At 30.7% G+C, this 19011-nt stretch overlaps 1 protein-coding gene across 4 annotated transcripts in view; it reads left to right on the forward strand.

Annotated features, from left to right (window-relative positions):
• The window catches only part of LOC138936047 (trissin receptor-like), a 39848-nt gene extending 25145 nt beyond the window's left edge, over positions 1-14703 (forward strand). For 3 of the 4 annotated variants that reach the window (XM_070301090.1, XM_070301091.1, XM_070301092.1), the window contains 2 exons: positions 11523-12174; positions 12962-14703. In XM_070301090.1, the coding sequence (XP_070157191.1) occupies positions 11523-12174; positions 12962-13376 (1067 nt within the window). In that variant the 3' untranslated portion in view covers positions 13377-14703. Of the gene's footprint in view, positions 1-5958; positions 6157-11522; positions 12175-12961 lie in introns of all 4 variants that reach the window. The other variant, XM_070301093.1, reaches the window with a different exon arrangement.
• Positions 14704-19011: the final 4308 nt, after the last annotated feature.

The raw sequence follows: 19011 nt of genomic DNA on the forward strand, positions 1-19011 counted from the left end.
CATCGAGTTTGATTGGTATTAAATATTAACGTCTATATATTTGATGTCTTAACTGAAACTAAAGGAAAATATGTATTTGAAATTTTTAAAAAGCAATACTTTTTTCATTTTAGCAAATCTAATAAAATACTTTTAGATTTTAATTGTTGCAACTATCTGTAAATATCTTGTTAATTTTTAAAATATTTGCTATTGACAAATTTTATTGACATTTAAAAAAGTTTTTTCTTTTTCTTATTCTCGCAAAAATTTACGGAAAGTTTACCATATATTATATACTAGAATTCAAAAAATATATTATTTCTGTTAAACATACACACGGCACACGCCTTTTTTATTATACATTGCGTGTACAGAAACTATTACGCATAATATGCAAATGATAATGAAAACACGAATGGCGAAACTACCACGCTTCCGAGGAAAGACGGTGCTGCTTTTTTCTCTAACAATATAAGTTATATTTTTCTGAAACTTTTTTCATTTCTGCGATTTTTTTTTTTCTTATTTTCTCTTTATTGTGAGAATAAAGTATCACGCAGAAAGTGAATAATCATTAATAAATTATTTAAATAATTTTTAATTACTTACATTAAAAGAAACGTTTTTTCCATGTTTAACAGATTTTTTAGAAAATTTATTTAATCCGTTATTTTTAGTAACAATTCTCATGACCGATTATTTGATTATTCTCAATTTTCTAGACAAAACAGATTGAAGCTGAGAAGATTTTTGCTAAGAATTTTTGGGAGGACGGGGAAAATGAAAAGATGGGTTGTCAGATTAAATAATTACAATACATATTTATGTGCCCAGATTCGAACAGCAATGGAAGTTAAATTATCCTCATATTGTCTCCGTAAACCTTTTCTGTTTTATTGATTTTACGATAGAACTATGCAAATTTGTCCGATTTCTCCGGCGAATTTCACCCGAGAACCCACTCCGCGGCAGATGTACGTGTAAAATGGGAAAGGATTTTCAATTAATGTCACGTACACGAGTGATTGGTACAGTTGAAATGTTATCGAAAGAAGGCGGCGTAACTTTAATAAGTTTCTTACTAAATTCAGTTTGTCCTTTACTGAAATTAAAGCATAATTTTATACGGTCATAAAAAGATATTTTTAAATGATTCAGTGTATGTGTGTGTTCAAAAATCTATAAAAACGAGTCAATTTCTTCAACGCTTTCGGTATTTTTATTACTTATCAATTTCCTTATACAATTCTACTTGAATGCAAATTTACTTTTATTGGCACAATTTTTACCTTATTCTATTAAAATTAAATTTTTATTTGGATATTTTAAATTAATAAGAGGGAGAATACAACACGATATAATATACATAATATATAATATTGTACAATGTCATAATACAATATACAATTATAGAAAAGCTAAAGATATCTAAAGAAATCACATTTTTTGTTAACAAAGGTAACTAAGTAAAAGTTTACATTGTTTGCGATGGAGAATGTAGATACAGGAAAATATAGAGATGATGTGCTATAAAAGATATGAATACAATTTAAAATTACTCCCCAATAATCTTCTAAATAGTTTAAAAGTTTCGTTTCTTTATGTCACTCCTTTCATTCTAAACATAAAAAATAAAATGTCAACGAAAGGCAAATGTCATTATCATACTTAGTTATCGTATAAAACCTTGTTGTCCTAAAAGATTGCATTTTTCAATTTTTTAAATTCAGCCTGTTTCGCCTTTAATATTCATGATTTCTCCGTTTCACAAATTGGATGGATGATACCTTTCTGCATGTTTTTATATAAATTTTTATATTTTTTTACATATAACTTTTCTAACATATCGGTTTATCGACTCGTGAATAAATTTGCAACTCACTTGTAGTTGGGACGCAAATAACTAGTAATTTCCATAAGTCGTCAAATAAATATTTTTATTGATTTGCATTTCAATCACTTGGTACAAAAGAAAAAGAAAACAAAAATGAAGAGAAGACAGAAGAAAAAAATTCCGCAAATAGTTCCAGTAAAAAGATAGTTTCATCAAAAATGTCAAATATTATTTATATATATAAATATATATGTGCATAGTAATAAGAATAATAAAGATTAAAATAAAATCTTAAATTAAATCAAGATGTAAATATATATAAAATATATATACAAAATTTAAATTAATTTGAAAGTTGTACAAATGTTACGAGTTGTATGAAATAGCTTTGGAATTATTTATAATGACAGTACGCATTCATAGATTTAAAGAGCTTAAGCCAAATTTATCTATCAACCTTATTAATCCTTATCTTTCCTAACTAGTTTCACGTCTTTTCCCAAATTTCTCTCTCTCTCTCTCTCTCTCTCTCTCTCTCTCTCTCTCTCTCTCTCTCTTTTCCTCTTTATTTATCTTTTTTCTTTCGCCTTCTTTCTTATTCTTTGTGTAGAAAGTAAATAAAATAAGAAGGTGATCGAGTGATCGATTGGACATAATGATGGGGTGATGTGAAAGATAAAAAGTTAAACTGCGAGAGAAAGTTTATTAATGTCGTCAGATAAAAAATTCGAAAGCATTAAAGAGTGAATAAAAAGTGACAGATACAATAGACATTAAATCTCTCACGAATTGTCACTTCTTTTTATAACATCGATTAATAAAAGAACCTATATTAAAAAGAAGGATTGATTATCTTGTTATAGTATTGTATATGCATATAAATTTTAAATGTTTATTATTTTTTTTTTTTTATCTATTTGTCACAATTTTAATACGTCATGCTAAATATCTTAATCTCGATTTAATATGTCGACTGATGCAAAAGTAATTATTTTGTAAACTTTATCTGCTTGTAGAGTAAGCTTATTCTAATGATAGTTAAATAGATTCTCTCATAGAAGGTATAAGTATAGGATTATATTAAGAACTTATCTTATTAACTTGATTAATGTTGCCGTGTTGCTACTAAATTACGTCACTCAAGATTATCATTTCACGTCTTTGCTTTTCATGACTTTTCTTCATTAAGATCAGACAGTCGTTTAAAGCTCCCAAGACGTTTGTGTGTGACGAGTACAAATCCTCCAATTCTAAGAAAATCGCGATATGTGTGTAGATGCATGAAAGCAATTGACTAGGCTGCTATAGAGGGAGCTTACTAAGGGGATAGCTTAAATTTACATAAATCTTAACATTTGATTAGTCTTAACAGAGACTAACCCAGTCGTCTACTTGATACTCTCGCGTCGTATATCCGTCTTGTTTAACGGATATGTAATTCTAATTATTTTACACTTTCATCTTTTGATTCATATTTCAATATACTAAAAAGAACTTTTCATAACTTTCCACAACTTTTCTATAAATATTTATTATGATATATATGTGAAAAGAGCGGCGAGCTTATTTTTCTGCAATAAATATTACTATGATTTCTCGATGAAAATAAAAAATGTATAATTTGCTATCAAACGAGTTGACAGCAAAAGAGTTAACGCGTAATGTAATTGCATAATTAATGAATCACAACATGCAATCTAATATTGCGTGATGCAGTAATCCAATGATGATAAATGCAATCACAAAAATCGAGTTTTCCAAAAGTGACAATTAAAATGAAATACTCATTTCAATCTGATGCAAAATTTCTTTCGTTCTTTTTTCGGTAGTAAAATTATGAAATTGTCAAAATATTGCTGTCGATAAAGCATTAACGTCTGATATGAGTCTACTTGTACATTTTGTGCAAATTTGTTATTAATAAAAGAAAAAGGAGAAGGAGTAATAGAAAATTATTTTGCAATAACATATATTATACACTGTTCGGACAACTGTGTTAATTTGCATGCGAAATAAATGATTAAATAAGTTTCAAATGACAAAGTAATGGCTTTCTTTTTAGAAAGAAAACATAGAATTTTATTTTGACTTTGACAAGAACATAATAGAAATTTAGAAAATATTAATTGTGTTACTATTTAATAATTTAGTTTAGACAAATCATTTTTACAGTTTAAATTTTATGTATAATCTAACAGATTCGTATATAACAATTAATTATCGATGCAGACTTGCGGCAATTAACATCGTCGTCTTTTCTTATTAGCCTGTTATTGGCATCCAAGTTAATACAAATCGAATTAACGAGACGCGATTATTGTCGGTAGATGAGTGTCGAAGGATCCAAAAGCTATCAAGAAGCTATCAAGAATGTTCTATTTAAACAAAGAGGACGTTTGTATTCTCCAGTGTCTGTCCAGGATTGTGTTAATGATATTCTACCGAATGGAGCACCAAACTGTAATTCACAATAGAGAATATGTAGCGAGAGAACGGATCTGCTCGGACGAATCAACTGACAGATCGTGTTCATCGTTAGACAAAAGAGAAGGAAACCGAGATAAATCTCAGATTAGGAGAATGCGAAAAAATTTTTAATTCAGTCGATTGTTTCACATTAGTAAGAGAAAACATTGAAGTGTATAACCCGAGAAATAATAATTATATTAGCAGTTTGAAAAGAAAATAGCGAAAATAGATAATTGTGCGAATTTTTAATAAGAGGAAATAAATGGGTAACTATAAAAACGAGTTATATTCTTAAAGAAGAATCGAAAAGGCGAAGGTGATAAATTGACGATTGGTTTTCGACTTCGTTTCTCGCAACAGATAAGCGCTCTTTTGTCTCTCGATATTTGTGATACCTTTTAATAAAACGATAGGCTTAAGTTATTTTACAATTTATCATTGAGAATAAACAATAATAAAAGATTTCGATTATATGAATTTTTATAACAAAATTTAACAACAATCTGCAGATTAATTATGAAAAATTATAAGTATATTTTTGCACATAGATTATTAAATGCAATGATTATTATTCTGTAATATCCAATTGGCGATGAATTTTTTGCGATATATGTACATATGTCTTGATAAATGAATTTCACAACGTCACATACATAATATTAAAAGACATACAAAAGTCAAAGCTTCTTTATGGTATTAATTTTTATAGTTATTTACAAAATGCCAATTTATAATGATCTATACATAAATAAAAGTTTAAATATTGCGCGCTCTGTTTTGCGAATTAAAAAAATTGACATGTATTGTCGTTGACGAAAAACGAAAAGATAAAAATACAACTTATTCCTTTGGATAATCCGCCGAATTATTTCGTAACATTTCTTTTCTCGTAACAATTTCCACATTAATCCAAGACAATATCAATACCAGACTTAATAAACAATTATCTTCAACGTCTTTTCCTAAGAAAAAACGACTCGATACATATGAGTTTGTTAAGCTTAAAATATCTTTATTAACATTAATTATTATTTAATGACAATTATACAATAATATAATTTATAAAACTGATATCGTAAATATTAAACGTAACGCAAAGGTACTCTTGTGTAATAATCAGAGCACATTCAGCATGAAACAATTAAGATTGCATAATGATATACAGGCACAAGGCTTCTATGCAAACGTTAGTAATAATATACGTCTTATGCAAATGCAATTTAGATTCGTGCATTTGCGCTTCAATGTATTTGCATAATTCATTACAACGCATTGCAAATAATTTTACATTCTTGGTATACAGGAGTGTTATCTTTCTACTTATATTATGGTTCTGAAAATAAATGACGGCGATATAGAATATTTGTTCGTCTCCTACCGAAATTTTCTAACGAATACAATAAGCGAGATAGAAAGTGGGATTAAAATAGCGTTTGTCAGAATCTTACGGCCGATAAGTTGAGAAAGATTTACGTTGAAAGCGATCTTATATTTTCTTATATAAAAGTTTATCCATAAAGCTCTTATGGAGAATAAAGTACAATTATTTTATAATTAATAATATAAGGAAAAATAAAACAATGGACTATATTATATTTCTTATCGATTACTTCAATTTAAAATTTTCTTCTAAAAAGATTCACATTTTGCGTTACGAGATTCTTCTTCTTAAGATTTTTGCAGATTGTATCAACAGCTGTAGCGTATGTTCGCGGAGATACGCGAATAAATTTCTCGCATTGTGATATTAAGAGAGCACGAGACAGGAAATCGCGTTATCGAACAGAAGGATGCTCAAAGCTTTTCCACACAGGCCGAAATTGCGTACGTGCATGTCGACGTGGTGGAAAGAATCACCGGAACGGCGTAAAGTAAGAGTCTCGGCGTAAAATACGATAAGAAAATACTTTTTGCGAAATTCCGCGTGCGTTGAAATACCGTCTTTGTGATAATAAAAAATTTATGATTTTTTACCGCGTATCTCGAATTATGACATATTTTTTTTTTTTTTTTTTTTTTTTTACTCTTAATGACCAGGGCAATTTAAATTGTTTTTCATAAGAAAACCATTTTAATTTCTTAGTGATATATTTTTATTTAATTAAAAATACTCTATATTAATTTATTAAATAAAAATATGAATATGTCTCGGTAAGTGATCAGTTCTTTTTTCATGAAAATTATTCATATTAATTGATGAGAAAAAATTTATTTTTTTATGAAAAATGTGGTCGTTTTTGAATCTGAAATTGACACAAGATTTGATTTTTTAATAAATAAATTTAATTATGATAAAACTAAAATATTCTCTGCAATAATTTTACAATACATTCAATCTTTTTCTAATTATCGTTTATTGCTCATTATCTTCTCGAAAGAACAAATTCAATTAAACTTTTCTCTTCATCGGTAGATAAATTGAAGGAACTTTGTTTGATAGTAAGTGAATATTCGTGGTCTGTAAGTCTCGTTGTTAGTAGACGTTATTCCCCCATTGTGAATTCACTTAAAGTATTAATTTAAACATGCATCGGATATGATATCAAACAGACTCGCATTAGGACCTAACGCGAATTTGTTTATTTCATTGAAAATTTAATTCAGTTTTATCGTACAATTGAATGGAAAAAATAAAATGAGCGTAAGTGATGTAAATATGTTTCATCCATTGTTATCAAAAGCACAGCATTGATTGAAAAAATTCATCAAAAAGTGAAAAGCGTAGTTGCATTCGTGTACATACCCACCGAAACTGAAACAGAAAACTAAAGTTCAACTTATAAAGCAGTCATTTCAAACGAAAGATCTTAAAGTGGCAAAGAATTAATCGCAATTCGATAATAGATCAAAAATAATCTATAGATTTAATAACTCTCAATTAAACACGAATTATTTTCTGCTTAATATGATCTCATGTTTGTTTCTCATGCCACAACTTTAAGTCGTATATGCGATTAACTGTTCATAAAAGCTGCATCTGTGTTAGTCTTTCAAATTTTTTTCCGACAAATAACGTGACTTTCTCATTTTATATTGTACGAGGTGTTAATATTAAATTTAGAATGTTAAAAACGATCAGGCTTTTTTGTTCTTTACGTTATAAATCGTCATTATTTTAATACAACTTTAATTTGAATCTTAATTGCTAAGATGTTTAACGCCGAAAATTAAAAAAAAAAAACTGTAAAGAAAAGATATGAGTATTGATGATTTGAATCAGTTTTACACATGGAAATTTATTTAAAAAAATATGATGTTATATTCTTGAATCCCGTCTAATGAACTTTCTATACATATATATTTTCTCTATCTCTCGAGAAAAATTTCTTTATTTTGGGATTATCATTGGATTATCCATATCGCTGGCGAAACCGAATAATGTTTTGACTCGCTTGGCGATTAGAATTTCACGCACGGACCTACCCAAACAACCCCTTTCAGACCCGCATAATATCAGCCCTAAATTGGCGCCTCTCTTCGTAGCTTGAGCATACTTCGAGGTCGATTAATTTCCCTTGCGACGCCGACTTGCGATTTCAACTCAGGTCCTTATTTCTGATAGTCGGCCAGTCGACCCTGTCCAAAGCGGGAATATCGCCGACAAGTACATATTACGGGAAAACGTGCCGCTTAAGGCACGTAATGCCTTTTATATTGAGTCTATAACGTCTTATTGTTTCTGTCTCCTATATGCATCATCCTTAATGTATCGCATCATTAATTCAAAAAAGCGATACGATGACTATATTTTCTCTAATAATTTATTTATTTATAACATGAATTTGTTATGGATTAATAATTTTCAAATAATCATTTTCGGCAATTTTTTGCGCCGACTAAAAATTTTTGTTTCAGGATTTATTTTATTATATATTCTCAATTTTCGGGATTAATATGACAATATAAATATTAGATATTAAAACTGATTTTTTAAATCGAATTTTTTGATTGATTATACATATATATTTTCTCCTTTTGTTTTTAACTTAGAGACAAATATGACATTTAAATATATTGAAAGGATGGTGCGTGGACACATATTTAAAGATTCATTCCCGAATACGCTATTTTCCCTAGTTTCTTCGCAAAGGAAGCCATACTACTCGAAAAACAAATTTCTCAGCCCCTCGCGTAATTAATTTTACCTACCTATTGATCCGTAAATTTTTCGGAGACGTGACGATGCACCGATGATTCTGGACACGCTGTTAAGAGAGACACAAGCACCACGCCTCTGCCATCTACGAAGCGTGCTTTAATTTTCAGACTCACGGTGAGGAAGGGATGCGGCGATTCTTGCTCCTGTTCTCTCCTCTTCATTTCTTTTGTTCCATTCTCTCTTTAATGCGATAATTCAGAAAATCTATTTTACCGGTTTTTTTTTTTTTATCATCGGCCATTATTTACGGCGGACACGCTCGGGAAGGATCGCCTCTTCCTTCGGATTCTGGAATACGTCGATAATGTTTAATCGTAGAAATGGGAATTTCTCCTTACCTTCGTGTGTCGAAAATTCCAGATGGTACCCAGCTTGTATTAGATAGCCTGAGGGTGTGCGAAATAAGACTTCATGAAATCTGACCTTAGCTTGATTCTCAGTTTGCAACGGCGTCTCGATATACGAAGCAATTCGCAATTGTCCTGTATAACGATTTAAAGTTAAAATGTCGTAAATCTCGAAGAATATCAAAACTGATTGTCACTTTCGAATCTTTTATAATATCTATATTAAATATCTTGGCAGCCAAGTACGTGATTAAAATTTTGCAAATATAAAGTTCAGTTAAATGAAAATATTTTGTTAACTATTTTACGAATGAAACGATTGCTAATCATGCTATAAATCATGCTATAAATTTGAGATTTCATTTCACACTAATTTCCAGTCATTTAAAAATTATTAACGCTAATTAATAAGTATTAACATTTCTTTCGTAAAAATCCTCAAATGTTTGCATTTTTTTACATTCGAGCAAATATTTTCTATATAAACTGAATATTTTCCTAAGAGAGTTTATTGAATCTCATCTTTTTTTTTCGAGTAATATTAATAAAAAATATAAGTATGAAAGAAAAACCACCACACATTGTCAAATGTTTGTATTTTTGTCCTCGAGTTTGGAGTGACATCGATTGCTATATTTTCACGGTATCGACATGTACCAAAATCCAAGCTGCTACAATAAAACGACTATAAATTTGGCATGGATTTAAGATTAAAATGTTTGGATACAAATGGCTCGTTATCGGCAAAATCGATCGGCATTGTCGTGAACGTGGGATGCGAATTTCGTGCGTCGATTTACGGTCGAGGAACTCGTAAAAATTCGTTAAATCTCCCGCTGCCAATTGTCCAACAGCCAACAACTTAAATCCTTCGACCATCCGTCAGACCTCGATCTATCCGATAGCTCATCGTTTCATCCTTCAGAATCTTACGAGAAAATCTTCAGAGAAAAATAAGACGGATTAAAACGCGATTGAGAGAGAGAGAGAGAGAGAAAAGTTCCTTTCGTTTCACATCCGGTATATAATTTTCAACTTAGAGATTACCGAAACTTTTCACTTGGATCGACCGTGTTTATTTGTATCTCTATAATGAATTATAAGACCGCAGGAAATTTAAACTAGAATTGCCAAATTGCCATTATTATTCTTCGATAATATTACGAATCATGAAATGAGGAAAGTGAAGGTAGGTAACATTTTTTCATATTCAATAAAAAATATGATAATGTATAAATTATATTTCGCGGAACAACGAAGATAAAGATATATTATTGCCAAATCTTGATTTGACATACCATTATTTATTAGATTTGTGCGAAAGATTTGTCTATCGCTTTTACTCTTGAGCTTTGCTTTCATTAGATTTATTAATCCGTGTTTTTTAGAAAATGAATTATATATATATATATAAATCTTTTTGCATTTATTTACATTGCAAATAAAAAAAATGTATTACAATTAATAATTGATTATTTTAAGAAATAAAAATTATTTTGAAATTTTTTATTTGTAATAATCTTGACAATTCTTTTTCATAGGAAATTAATATATAATAAAAATGAATAAATTTAAATAAAATTTAATCTTTTATCAATTCCAGATATATAGTTCTTTCAGCAGTATTTTAGCAGAAAATTTAAATTTAAAGATATAATTACCAAGATATTTAATGTTAAAGCTACATAATCCCCTTTTTACGCATCACGTATATTCGATATGCATATTTCACATTGCGTGAAAGAATCGAGAAATCTATCAATAAAATTAATTATTATATAATTTTATTCCATAAAAGTATCTACATGGATGCATGGAAAAATTTTTCGCTTAGCGATATTAGATATAATATAATTATATCGTATGTGATTATGTGTAGTAATTACTTAATGATCCATTAGCAAAGAGTTATTCAAGTGCTGAAATTACAAACCACACTAATGAATTATTTTAAAGAAAATTCCATTATATCTTAATCTTGAGTTAATCCAATTTATCGATTAATATTGTGTCCCTTGTTTATACAAAACTACAGGTTTACGATAATGGCTAATATTTGAAATCAAAAATTACATTAAAAACTCTCTCGTTTCGATTTTTTTTATTTTAACTTTTTTTTTTCTAAATGAAGTTATCAAGCTGTTAGCAAGGCAACAATATTATACGATTTGTTAGGCTTTGTTTATATAACAGTTTATATAACAATTACTCGAAAAAGCTTAAATCTTTTTGTTTCATATTTCGATACTGATGCGCTTTTTCTATTTTATTTTCCAATAAATGTATCGAGAGAGAATAAAGTAAAAATAAAGTAACGCGGTATCATTTAAGAAATTGGCTTCTTAATTAGTCTCGTAAATTAAATTAATATCGGCTTTAGCACGTTCCCAAAGAACAACTTGCTATTTGTCGGTAGTATTCTCCGCCTACGAAAGCGTCTAAAGTGATCCAGATTTATCGCGATAAAATGGTAAGGATTTATTGGATCTTTGATCATAAATCATATTTATTGTTAACCGAAATACCGCTGACGCAAAAAGAATAAGCTCGAATAAGCAATATCTTTTTTGTAAGATAATCCAAGATAACACAGTTCAATAAAAAATAAAAAAAAATAAAAAATTGTTTTGGTTAAAATAAAATATATTATTATGATCTCTTCTTCACCTTTATAAAAAAAATTTATTATAATGATTAAAAGTAATAAAATCTCGATATTTTTGTGTTTCAGGTAACTTGATGGTAATCTTTGTCGTGACGTTCTCCCGACGATTGCGTAGCATCACGAATTTCTTCCTGGCGAATCTGGCGGTGGCTGATTTTTGCGTAGGCATATTCTGCGTTTATCAAACGCTCACCAATTATCTAATGAACAGCTGGCAACTGGGTGACCTTCTCTGCAAGGTGTACATGTTTGTGCACGCGCTCTCCTACACCGCCAGCATACTGATCCTTGTGGTGGTGTGCACCGAGCGTTACTTGGCTATCGTTCATCCTATTAAGTGTCGGTCCATGCTTACCAGGAGTCGTCTCAGAATAGTGATAGGCGTAGTGTGGATTCTAGCGGCTGTGTACGCCTCGCCCAGATTTTTCTACGTCGAAACTATCAGCAATCGATTGAACACCGGCGACGTGGACATTATTTGCATAGCTAATATCAAGAAGCACAACAAGAACGTTCTGGATGTGGTGAACCTCGTCTTTCTCTATCTTCTGCCGCTTTTCCTCATGTGCTGCTTGTATACGAGAATCGCTGTCGGTCTCTGGAGAAGCAGTGCCGCTCTTGAAGGACCTGGTCTGGTCGCTAGAAGTAGAAACGGCAAGATCCATCACGTTCACACGTCCAGTAGAAACATTCTGAGGGCGAGACGCGGTGTTATCAGGCAAGACATTTTCATTCTACATTTTCGGTAAATTGCAACGCGGTGTCTTCCCTTCCCATCTCGCTGAAAATAATATTCCTTCGAGTGATCCCGTTCAAAGAATATATTCGCTTTAGCGAGTATGAAATCGTAATGAAACATAATTAATCAAATAAAGAAAGGTTGTTTATGAACGCGTTTAATTGCTATCAATATTTAATGCTATTTCAATAAATTTTTATAAAGATTAAAAAACTTTTTACATATACATATATATATATATATTATATGTGAAAAAGTGGAAAAACGCGCAAGATATGCTTGCATGATTGATATTTTGGCGGTATAACTAAAGTACAGAAAAAACGATTATTGCAGTGTTATTTCTTTCTTTAATATAATTTGCAATTAGACTCATAATTTTTTCAAGATTACCGAAGCAATTCTAAATTATTGAGATTTACGATGTCGAATTAGAATAATATGTTAGAATAATCGATCTATACTAGATCGATCTATGCTAGATTAAAATGTGCAAAGATTAATGAGATAAAAAATAATTGTTCATTTATTCATTTAATAAGAATCGCGTTTTTTTTCAATTTTATGTCTCTCAATCGCTTCGAAAAAGTTTCTGGATATGAGTGATTTATTATAATCTATAAATGTGGATAAACCGATAGGGTATTTTTATTAATTGTTATCTGTTCAGCGATTAATATGTACTAAAGGCATTTCCGACATGCCTCTCATTCATGAAAAAGCGGCGTTTCTTTCCAACTCGATCAATCTCGCCGCTATTTTACAGAATGTTGATCGCCGTAGTGATGATGTTCGCCATATGCAACCTGCCCCAGCAAGTGCGTATCGTCTGGCGGCATTGGGGCTCAAACTACGATCGCACATCGGATTTCAGCACTCTGCTGACTGTCTCGACCTTCCTCATCTCGTATATGAATTCCTGTCTGAATCCGCTGCTATATGCTTTCTTGTCGCGCAATTTTCGCAAAGGTATGCGCGAGCTGTTGCGTTGCAAGGGTGCTAAGGGTCGTAGCGGCGCCCTGGCGATGATGTATACCAGCGGCGATCATACGAATCGTCACGAAAACGGCTTAAGCACCAATTTACCACACAGCTCTGTCGTCCGATTGAGCTCCGTCCAGGACAGCCCGTGTACCACGCAGACCATCACACGGCAGAGCACTTATGGCAAGAACACTTAATAAACTCTACGACGATTCTCAACGAGGATGGAGAAGCCATCCTTTACGTAGAATATTCCAGAATGGGAACTGACAGGATTTCTCTCAGGGAGAGACGCGCGAGCGCCCGCAGAATTTTTCTAGAGAATCTATTTCGATGCGATCTATTAGAAAGAAACGAAATGAAGTATTTTGTGTTGAGAATTTATTTATGCTCTAATATACTTTGAATTCGGATAAGCTGAGATTCGTTATTCGCGGATATAAAGGATATACTGGACATCTGGAGCATCCTGTACACGAATAGACGTCGAATCAGGTAAACATAGCGAAATTAGAAATTATTTTCTTCGGCGTATTGGAAATATTTTTATCTCATCTCAGTATCGAGGCTTTATTTTCGGAGCGTCCCAAAATTCTAGTATCGAATCAATTTTCAAAAAAATATCGGATTTAAAACGACAGATCACTTCCAAGATCTGATTTACCTTGAAAATTTGCTCTTCAATTTTTGAGAATGCAAATATTGTATTATCTCAATCGACGCAGAACTCGCGGCTCAATTTCTTACTGATGCGTGACGTTGTAATCTTAATCTTAGCTCACATACAATCGCAGGAATTGCCACGTTTCGGGAACAAGATACCTCGATAGCGATAGTTTTTACTGCACAAGAGAGAGAGAGAGAGAAAATTTTGCTGAATTCTAGTCAAGTAGTGTCAGCGACATTCAACTTTGTGTGTAACCCGTATATGCACAGCAAAACTGAACTACGGTGAGCTTAATCGGAGCTTATTCAGAATGCATTACTCCCCTTTCCATTCCCATTTTTTGCCTCTCAATGCATAAACAATATAGACAAAAAGCTCGGTTCAACACCGCATCTGAAGCAACAACGAGAAATTGCATCATGCGATTGAGAAACAATCGATATCCGTATAATCATATTTATATTCAAATATCGCGTATATCGAATTTGAATAAATTATCGTAGAATTTCCTCCTCGTTTCTAATATAGATATCTTCAGATTTCGTCTCAACTATTATTCATATATCAATGTCGATTCTTTTCCATACAATCCTGCTTTTACTTATTGAAAATGTTTTGTCAATTCTTAAGTTTTAATGAAAAATCACAATTGTTATTAAACTTGTAAAAAAATCCACACTCGAATAACGCATCATCCGACAAATCAGCTGCCGTGCTTATCAGAAAAGTCATCTACTCGTCGAATAATGGTAATGAGTGAAAAGAGGTAATCAAATTAAGCATTTGTGTGAATGAATATTATAAGAGAGCTATATACTGGAGATATTTATTATTATATTAAAGAATTAATGTCAACTAATTAGCGAACAATAAAGGAAGTTATAATAAAAGATGCAGTGTAATTTGCTTATTACAAATTTCTTTTATACACACTTACACTGCGTTTTTTTATAAAATTATTTATCTGTGACATGAATATTATCAAACAAGATAATATGCAAAAATCTTACATTTGATTTTAAAAATATGTTGCTCATTCTTTATTAAAATATAGAAAATACACATTAAAATGTAAGCCAAAATACTCACTAAAGCTTTCAGATTCTATTTCAGAAATTGAATAATATATATGGTATACTTAAATTTATCACTTTCATTTCTGAAAAATATTATATTATATTATATGTTTTATATGCTCATAAATTGATTGATCGAGTACGTAATAATAACGTTTCTTAACAAATTAATATAAACATTTATATATGTAAAAGAAAACGGTAACAATCGGCCGCCAAAAATATAATACAATTTATTTACAATACATTGGCAGCAAGACAATTTGCATTAGAATTCATTAGAGATTCATTATATTGGAATGGGCGATATTACGTGACACATATATAATAATTACTTTTGTTTTTAAGGAAAAAATATTTAGTGGCTGCAGGACGTCCCATATGCCATATATAATGCAATCACACTTTGCCGAAAAGTCTGTATTATACTTGTCAGTTTGTGAAATGCCACATATACGTAAAGTATTAGATCGCGGTCTCGTGGATGGCAAAGATCCGGAATAGTTTCTAAAGTAAAACACTTTCAAAAATACAGGCATCACTTGGGACGGCGCAGCTCGAGTAATTTGCTCTCGAAGGAAAAAGTTTCACCGACTCCGAAATATATGTATATTTTCTCCGACGCGTCGCATACGCACCCTCAACGGTGTGTCTCCAAAGGCAAATTTCAAATTTGCATCTCCGACGAGCAAACAACCTCATCTTCCTTCCCTTCCCTCTCCCCGCGCCTTCTACGTCATCGCTCTCGAAATTGAAATCGTGTTGTCAACGTGCGCTTTTGTCAAGTCGCGCTGAATAAAATCGGTGAAAGAGATTAATTCTATACAGGATGTCATAGAAACATTTTAATTCACCAAATATTAATCATAATTTTTTTCATCTACTTGGAGACGATTCTTTCTTGGCATAAATATCAAGCGAAATTATTATTTATTGCGCGCGTCTTTTTAATTTTTAACGTTATATATCCTTATAAGAGCAAATTTAAAATATGTTAATATTTTTGTCAAGAAGAAATTGTTTCAATTATCGAGATTAACTACATGGATCTCGCCGGATATCGGGTATTATCGGGCACCATGTTCAAACATATGTAGAAAATGCATCTAATGCGCGTATTAAAGCACGTACGACGCATCGCCATGTACGATAGAAATGTGTTCGCCTACATGAAGGATAAAGCACGAAACATAGATATTTGGATCTGTCTTATAAACGGTAAAGGTCGGAGAAGCGGGTGACGGCGATTTCATCTGTCGCGTCTTTTTCGAGTCTTTTCTCATTGTCAGATAATAATAAGGCAAAGAAAGTTTAATTTACGATGGAAATTAATGAATATAGATTTTGAAAATTTACCATTACAATGATTGTTCAAGTTGAAGATGAAACGACGGGAAAGGAACGCGAAATATCGATAATTCGTCGAAGAACGATTAAACGCGCATAGATTCACTGAAATTAAAATTACAAGAAGGACGTTTAATTCCCATTTAAATGTTGCAGTCACGTATAATTGTGTGCAATTCGCGCCAGCTGTTCCAACGACGTTGTATATGCCAGTTTACTTAATTTATATAGAGTTGCATTGCGCTTCATGCGGGTTATCATCGCGAGGACACTTTATCGGAGATTTCGGTTTTTTTTTTTCCCCCGTTCTTTTCCCGCTTTGTTTTAATCTTCCGTTACGTAGCTTTTTCTTAATAAAGTTTCCTTTTTCTTCCTTAGATTCTAACGTGCGACCTTGTTCTTTTCTCTTTTCGTCTATATCTCAGCAACGAGAAAGGTATTTCTTTTTTGGAGGAAAAAGCGAAAGATTTATGTAACATCTATATACCTTGAAATAGAATAATACCACAATTTTCATTTATTCTTATCGTTACATTTTGCATAGATACGACTATAAGCGGAACGAGAATTTAACTGTTTTGTTTTTCAATTTTGTTTACTAATCGATTTATAATTGAATTAAGAAGACGGATATATAAATTATTATTAACGTATTACAAATATTCTCTAGATATTGTTTTTTTTTTTTTTTTTTTTTTCCCATAGCAAACACAGTTCCGTTTTTTCAGTTTAACATATACAGAAAAATATGAGTAGTAAACTATATATAAAATTTTGTCGAAATAAAGTTCCCCCACTTGAGCACTATACATTCTTGTATATTAGTTGATATATATCCACTTATATAAAAGCATCACGCCTGATATCACGAAAGGTCCCTTTTCTTATCGGGGCAAGTCTTTCGACAAGCGAAAACGACGTCGATTCGCCGCGAGGAAACAGACCGGAAAAACGATGAAGGGATAGGATGCATGTTCTCGAGCCGAAAGGTACAAAGGTAAATTTTCCACAGTAACCCATTACTTACTCCTTTCGCTATATTTCATTTTTCATTCGTGCGATATTTCATTAATTTACGTGACGTTAGTCGCACTTAAACAAGTAAAACGTTAAAGGCAAATAAATATCTTATAATCGAGAAAAGAATAGATAATAATATAAATAAATACTATTTATCACAAATAGAGCATTTTTATAATGCCATCTTTATTTATCGCATCATAAAGTTCCAAGAATTCAATTTTATCGTGTCATTACAAGATTTCTTAAATCGTACCAGTACGCTTTGGAAACTTTACACATATATTTACTACACATTTATTATTGACAAAATATATGTTATTTACTAATGACTTTATCTTAGATATTTTTTGATTTATTAATATATAATTTGGCTATTAATACATACGAATAAAAATGGGTTAATAAGAATCGGGTGCAGAAAAAAAAACCATAATTGTCTTCAAAAGAGATTAATTATAATTAATTAATTTTTAACATTAATATTATAACATATATTTCATAAATAATAAATATAATAAAATTATAATATGCACATATTTTGAAAGAGCTTGTATACCATATATCCAAAGCTGTCTCTTAGGATTCGTCACTTCAATGTTCAGATACAAAGCACGCGATGTGGTAACGTATGTGCATGCATTACTTGACCTTTTCATATACGATAACCTATACTTTAGCATTTTATAACAATTAGTGTCCTTAATTAACTACTATCGAATACAAATTAAGAGTTTCCTGTTATACAAAATATGACATTATACAAAAATCATTATTCGTTAGGTCAGAAATGTCAAGTTTCATAGGTAAATTATTTATTTTACGTAAAAAATATTATTGCAATATATCACGATCGAAATATTGATTTGAAGAAAGAAAAAAAACAAGTACCTCTCTAATGCAAATACAGACAATCATTTAAAATGGCTATTATATCATATTTAATAAAATTGCAATTTGAAAAATACCGCATTTAAAAAGAGAAATGTCTTTGACTAATGGTAATTGACTAGGAAATAATAATTAGAATATTCTGAATTTTGATTAGGCGTAAATTAATTATTATTCACTGATCCGTTCTGCCTGATTTGTTTTTAGCTATTTTTTGTTTAAAAAAAATGTTGTGTTTTCAATTTTTATATTATTAAAAAATGATATTATCTATATACCAATTAGTGACCTTCCATCTCTCTAAATAAGATTTTATCTAAACAGAATTTTTTACTCAGTCGTTAAATAGTTATCGTTCAATAAATTCAAAAATTAGCCAATATCTATTGACCAGTTTCTAACCAGGTTGTAATCATTTTTTTCTAAACAATTTTCTATTCGGGCGGTCATTGGTCATTTAAACTTTAAAAGGCGTTATGTTATTAGTTGTCCAATTATTAAAGTTAATTTTCTCGGAAATAAAGATTCGAACAAAGCTATATAAAAAATTTTATTCTACATTTCCGTCTTATTTTTGCAACGAAAACTCTTCTTTTCTCAATTCACAATTTTACAATCACAATTTTAGACGCATTCTATACAGAAATACTAAAAAGTAGATATAAAAAGTTTATATTATAATTTGTTTCAGTATGATAGTATCTTATTAACATGTGCATGTTGTATAAAAGTGTAATTATATGCAATTTATCATCAAAGATTCAAAAAGATAAATTTATGCAGCTGCAATAGATAACGCCTTAAGATATATTAATAGAGAGAGAGAGAGAG

The sequence above is a fragment of the Polyergus mexicanus genome, unplaced genomic scaffold (genome assembly GCF_030449975.1).
Source record: "Polyergus mexicanus isolate NDT 795.1 unplaced genomic scaffold, iyPolMexi1.0 SCAF_9, whole genome shotgun sequence".
In the NCBI taxonomy this organism is placed as follows: domain Eukaryota; kingdom Metazoa; phylum Arthropoda; class Insecta; order Hymenoptera; family Formicidae; genus Polyergus; species Polyergus mexicanus.